At 30.3% G+C, this 6,470-nt stretch overlaps 1 protein-coding gene across 3 annotated transcripts; it reads left to right on the top strand.

Moving 5' to 3' along the window:
* Positions 1-239: 239 nt before the first annotated feature.
* LOC119829663 (transcription initiation factor IIB) lies at positions 240-5,586 on the top strand. 3 transcript variants are annotated; one of them, XM_038352283.1, is made up of 5 exons: positions 240-283; positions 480-590; positions 1,089-1,389; positions 2,120-2,476; positions 2,826-5,586. In XM_038352283.1, exons 1-5 carry the CDS (start codon positions 267-269, stop codon positions 2,985-2,987), a joined length of 948 nt encoding a protein of 315 aa, XP_038208211.1. In that variant the 5' UTR covers positions 240-266; the 3' UTR covers positions 2,988-5,586. The 3 variants fall into 3 exon arrangements, with proteins under 3 accessions (XP_038208211.1, XP_038208227.1, XP_038208219.1); XM_038352299.1 differs by having other exon boundaries at positions 267-393; XM_038352291.1 differs by having other exon boundaries at positions 267-381.
* The last annotated feature ends 884 nt before the right edge of the window (positions 5,587-6,470 follow it).

The raw sequence follows: 6,470 nt of genomic DNA on the forward strand, positions 1-6,470 counted from the left end.
TATTTGTTCGATAGATGACAGTATTGAGAAGGTAATATTTTAAAGACAAACTAATTTATCGTTTGACTTCTTTATTATTTAGAAATCAAATTAGAATTAAATGTTCATCACATTCATATCAAATAACGTATGAACTACTAATATCGTTTTTTTATCTATGACAAGTTCCACTCTTGATTTTTAGTCTTCACTTTAAGCAAAATTTTAAATTTTCTTTGTTGTCATTTGTCTATGACTTTCAGTTTGACAATCATCAAATATCAATCATGGCGAGCACGTCGAGGTCTGTTTTCCTGTTTTCTATTTATTCTCGCAGATTATCTGACAAATAAATTTGCGTATAATAACGTTCCATATTATTTCTAGCTATAATAATGCTGCGTAAGTTTATAGGTGTGAATCCGATGTGATTGTGAAAGCGGGTCGTCGTGTGATTATGATGTTGAAACTGATCATTTGCTTTCCTTTGTGGTTTTTAGAATCGAAGCGAATAAGGTGGTGTGCTATGCTCATCCAGATGCCCCGCTCATTGAAGACTATAGGGCGGGTGACATGATATGCTCAGAGTGCGGCCTCGTTGTAGGGGATAGGTAATGTTTACTTTTTACTTTTTGGTATCTTGCAATTTCCTTAAATAGTGTGAAAGTAAATTTTGTGGAATAAAATACTAAGGTATTAGTAAACAGCAAGGTTTGTTATCAATGCATCCAAAACAGGGACGTGAATAGATAAATTATTGTTATTCCACATATAATACCTACCTGCTTGGTGAAAGATCAACATGTCTTTAGTCCAATATGTGGTTGAAATTTTTCACAAATGGAAGGCTAAAAATGCATTTCGTTACTTTTTTATTTTGTTGGATATACAAATACATTTAAACATTACAACATAATAGAATGACCTCATTGCGTAGAAACATTTTAGATCCATATGCATATGTATTTTTTTAATTTAAATTTATAAACAATCTTTCATGATTTGTAACATTGTAACTATATCATTTTCTATTGCAACATAAATACCTGTAAAATTCTTTATAAACACTAATTTTATTTACATTGTAAGATTTTTAATGCAAATTTCAGAGTAATAGATGTCGGGTCCGAGTGGCGTACATTTAGCAATGAGAAGTCTGGCGTCGACCCTTCTCGTGTTGGTGGACCTGAAAACCCACTGCTATCAGGTGGAGACCTCTCCACAATCATTGGACCTGGCCGTGGAGATGCCTCCTTTGACAGTTTCGGAGTTTCAAAGTATCAAAATAGAAGAAACATCAGTAGTACAGACAGAGCACTAATAAATGCATTTAGAGAAATCAACACAATGGCGGACAGGATAAATCTGCCAAAGACAATTGTTGACCGAGCTAATAATTTATTTAAACAGGTATTTTCGTTTTTATTACAGTATTGTGTGATAATATTATCTAAATGGTTATTATTTGTTATTTAATCTCACATGATGAAACAATTGAATATGGGAACATATGAAATTGTGTGTAATGTTTTCTTAAAATAAAATTTTTTTATTCAATCAGTTAGTTTTTTATCCACTTGCTTTGTTGAGAGGATTTACTACTTACTTTTTGAACTTGGACTATAGTTAGATGAACAAAAATCATTCCATATTTAATTAATTAATGACTATCAGATGCATGTTTAACATATAAGCCTTGTACATGTTTTGGCATATTGAGTTTCATAGTGTTTTTTAGTTTATAGACAGTTGCACTGAAACACAATTATCAAAATTATCCAGTCAATAGCAATAATATGATTGGGTGTTGGATTGGTATAGTGAAACAACCGAATGCTGAATAAATACTGATTATCGTATTTGATTTTATTATTATTAAAATCTTAATATATTCTAAAACTACAATAACTAATCTCAATAAATGACAATATTATTATGTTTCTTATAGAACTCGCAACTGGCAATTTAATGTTTCATATGGGCACATTGCACATGTATTATCATATTATATATCATTTGAGTAAATTATAAATGTTAAATTTTTTTTTCATTAGTTTATTTATGAGGTGATTGCAAGAGAGAGTAGACCACAGGTAAATGATTTTTACCAGCATATCTTTATATATATTTAATTGTCCAGGTACATGACGGTAAAAATCTAAAAGGACGAGCGAATGACGCGATAGCATCCGCCTGCCTCTACATAGCGTGTCGACAAGAAGGTGTGCCGCGTACCTTCAAAGAAATCTGCGCAGTCAGTAAAATCAGCAAGAAGGAAATCGGAAGATGCTTCAAATTAATCCTCAAAGCACTTGAAACGTCTGTGGATCTCATCACAACGGCGGACTTTATGTCTCGATTCTGTTCGAACCTCGGTCTGCCTAATTCGGTACAAAGAGCAGCAACTCATATTGCGAGGAAAGCCGGGGAACTGGATATTGTATCAGGCAGAAGTCCAATATCAGTGGCTGCGGCTGCGATATATATGGCGTCACAAGTAAGTAAATGTTGCTTACTGTTTTAGAAGATAAGAAAATTTGTGTTAGTTTACACCATTTATAAAAGTACAAACATCAGGTTAGTATACTGTTTCGGACTGCTATTAAATTATTTTGTCATTAATCAAACTTATAAAAAGAACAGTCATTCTTTTCAATTATGCTTATATACAACCTTGACTGGGTAATACAAATGAAATTCTAATATTTCATGACAGATATTTGGACAAAACCAAATGTGAAAATTAAAAAAAAAACAATGACCATAACATTTCTTATGTGATGATATGGTAATACTTTTATTTTGTATGTGTTTATTATTATTTATTATATCTCCTTCACTTCCAGGCATCTGAAGACAAACGCAGTCAGAAGGAAATTGGCGACATAGCGGGTGTGGCCGATGTGACAATTAGACAGTCATACAAACTCATGTACCCGTTCGCAGCAAAACTCTTCCCAGAGGACTTCAAGTTCGCTACACCTATCGAATTCCTACCACAAATGTAATTTATCGTGTGCTACTATATTACTATTACTATTCTTTATATTTACAGTCAGTTGAAATGTATTTTCACAAATGTGTCTCTGAATGATTTTTTTAATGCAATTGTTATAAAGTAAAAACTATGCAATACCGATCGGGTAAATTTGAGTTTTTCAGATCTCATAGTTCTAAATTAAACTAGATTGACTCAAATATTTGAGTTTGTCAATCTAGGCTAGATTTATATTTATTCAATTAGAAGTGTTTTTGTCACAACATAGATTTATATTTACAGATAGAGGATTGTTTATCCTTTAGAGGGTTGTCTTATCATCTAAAAATGAAGATAAATTATAAGGATGATAATTTTCAATTTTTGTTTAATTTAGTTTAATAACATTATTTCCACGACTATTTTAATAATCGTAACATAGTAGATCCGTAGATAATCTTATTCAACTGACTGTAAATTTAGAGATAATAATTTAGTATTAAGTTTATTGATTATATGCATAAATTAAAAATGCTTTAATTGATTAAGCTAACTCGTAATTCTCACAAAGGTTTCGTTACGCATACTTATATTTATTTGCATTTCACAATAAATCTTGTATCGCATAAACAACATATTTTGTTACGTAGTAGCCTTGCCGCGCGGGTTTACTCGCGGTTTAAAAGCGCAGAAGCATGTATTTCTATAGCTTATATGCATTAGCTATATCACTGCCAAGTATAATCATAATCCGTTCAGGGATTTTCTCGTGAAAGAGTCATAAACAGACATACACATATTTATTCTATGTCTCTCAAACTTTCGCAATTATAGTACTCTTAGCATTCTATTAATATAATAAAAAATATTGCCTTATCGGACGGAACTTTACTTAATTTTACCATATGAATGGAATGGGTTAAAAATTGTACAAAAAACGTTAAAAAATATCGTGATCGTGTGCTTATTAATAATGTTAAAAATATTAAAGTTTGTATGGACATGAAGATTTTTTTAGCTTTTTCCGAAACAGAATATCTGTACTATAATAAAATGTGTGTGAGAGTGACGTCATCTTGAGTGGTCTCATCATAGAAGCTTTATATTTAACCAATCTGTCAATTTTATACCGGTTATAATAATATATATAACCGGTTAACAAAGGAGATATATATAGATTAATAGGAGGTATATAAGTATATCATCAAAAGACTACAAACAATAATTATTTTTTAACAAAAACTAAACCACCTGCAAATTGTCAGAATAAGACAAAATTTGATGATTGAAAATGTGACCACACGGGAGGTAACAGCTTTCAAATAAAAAAAGAATCACCAAAATCGATTCACCCAAACGAAAGTTCTGACTAAACCAATAAACAAAGAGTACAGTGGAATAGATCGCCTCTGATCGTTTTCTGACGTCGGTTGAAAAGTTGAAAATGAGACATTCTTTAGATAGGATTTTCAAATAGAATTCCTAAATGTGTATTATTTATACGTAACTGTCTATAAAATACGCTACTTATCAGTATATTTTTTTCTTTGTTATAAAATATTTTAGTTTGAGTGTGCACCAAGAAAAGTTTTTTTTTTTTGTTATATTACTATGCGTTAATATGTGTGCGTGCGACAAAACAATGGTTAGTCGTGGATTAAAGAAAAGCATTATTTAGTTAAAACAAACACAAAAGTCTGACAGAAGAGTGATATTATTGCTAGCATTTTTTGTGAATTTGTTGTCAAAAAATATGTTATCTACATTTTTATAAATGGCTTGTACTAATTGATAATACACAGATGAAATTGTTGATTTTTATATATGAATAGTATTAAAATAGTGCTTAAATCCAAAAGAATAAAATATATTGTATAATTAAATATTGTGTCTGACAGAGACATTATATAATAAGCCATTAAATATTATCAAATTGTAAAGACATTTAATTAATATCGTTTTAATAATATTGTCATCTCAAAACTTTAAATGTACCAATAAAATAGTTCTCAAAACATCCGCTGCAAGGCGCTGCTGATCTAGATCAAACACATGCGAAAATTACCTCTATTTATTTCACTTTTAAAGCTATATTTCAACATTTCTATATTAAGTACTTAATACAATGCTTTGATGGTTTTTATGACAGATGACGTGTTTAATATGTATTTTTTTATTCTGTTAGAAGTTTCCTTAAACTTAAAATAGTTTTCCTTATTATTGACAATCAAGAAAAATTGTGATTTTTTGGCTATAAATGAGTTATTCAATATTATATCTTATATTATGAACTATGACGTTTTTACATGGGACGACTGTTTTTTTTTTGTTAAAAATTAACGGTTTTGTGCCAAATTTTGTAATAAATTAGAGCACTTATTTTTTTTTAATTTTGATTTGTTGATGCTTCAAGATTCTGTAATAGCATGTCTCAAATTATGGAAAAAATATAAACAAAAGAAATATTTAAAAAGTGTAATTAGAAAAAAGTTCATAACCATAAAAATTAGTATTACTTTATACTTAGCTTAGAATAAGCTGTTTACTTATGTAACTTGACCATTTTTTGTAATTATAAGTTGTATAATAATTTAATAGAATAAGGATGATAAATAAAGAGATAAGTAATATTTATGAGTTTTTAATTGGTTATTTTTTATCTGTATCAGATTTTACTTTATGATCCCAGGTGACAGGATTTAATAAAAATATTTTTCTCTTCACAAAGTCAGGCAATGGTTTACAATAAATAGATTTTTTAAAACCCAGATAGTTATTTTCGCATTTTACGGTATTGAATCTATTATTTGAGAGATTTCTGATGCCAGATTTTATAAACACATAATATAATTTAAAATTTTAAAGTACAGTTAGGATTGGAGGTAGGAGTAGTGCATAGTCATTTGCAATAGGACTTTGTTTTGATCAACTAGTTTAGTGAAAGAAAATAATTTTGTTTGATAATTACAAGCTCCGCTCTAACATATCGTTATGCATAAGTGCAATCTGAATAAGTGAATGCATAGTAATATATGTAATCTCTTTTATATTATCAGTGCACAATATTATGAAATCTCTGATATACAATCTTTAAAAACCTTACGGCATTGGCATTTGAAGAATCCGAAGCGAGTGGTCACCGCGGTATGTTTGATTACAGCCGACAGTAGCCCGTTCACAAGACTACGTGTGTGTTTTTTTTAATGTCGGCGTGTCTATGCACCACAGTTATAATGTGTATCTATGGTGTCTATGCCATGCGCACACGCATCGCATCGTGACTTAGATGTAGAAGACGATCGAGTTTACTTGCGGCATGCTTGAAAATATATTTCAAGTGCCGATTTTGGTTTTGACAAAAACTCATTCAGAGTTAGATAGTTCTTGCCATAATGATAGGCTATATGTACATGTATTACGGACATAGTCCGGCCGGACCGCTAGTTATCTATCTATAGGCGATTATTATAATATCTGTCTTCTGATCTGAATCTGATCTTACGCCAGGAAATTC

This window comes from Zerene cesonia, chromosome 1, assembly GCF_012273895.1.
Source record: "Zerene cesonia ecotype Mississippi chromosome 1, Zerene_cesonia_1.1, whole genome shotgun sequence".
NCBI classification, from domain to species: domain Eukaryota; kingdom Metazoa; phylum Arthropoda; class Insecta; order Lepidoptera; family Pieridae; genus Zerene; species Zerene cesonia.

Bases quoted from the DNA above. Each gene is read 5' to 3' on its own strand.
- LOC119829663 (XM_038352283.1), top strand. The intron at 591-1,088 runs GTAATGTTTACT...TGCAAATTTCAG, and splicing joins GGCCTCGTTGTAGGGGATAG to AGTAATAGATGTCGGGTCCG. The intron at 1,390-2,119 runs GTATTTTCGTTT...TTAATTGTCCAG, and splicing joins CTAATAATTTATTTAAACAG to GTACATGACGGTAAAAATCT.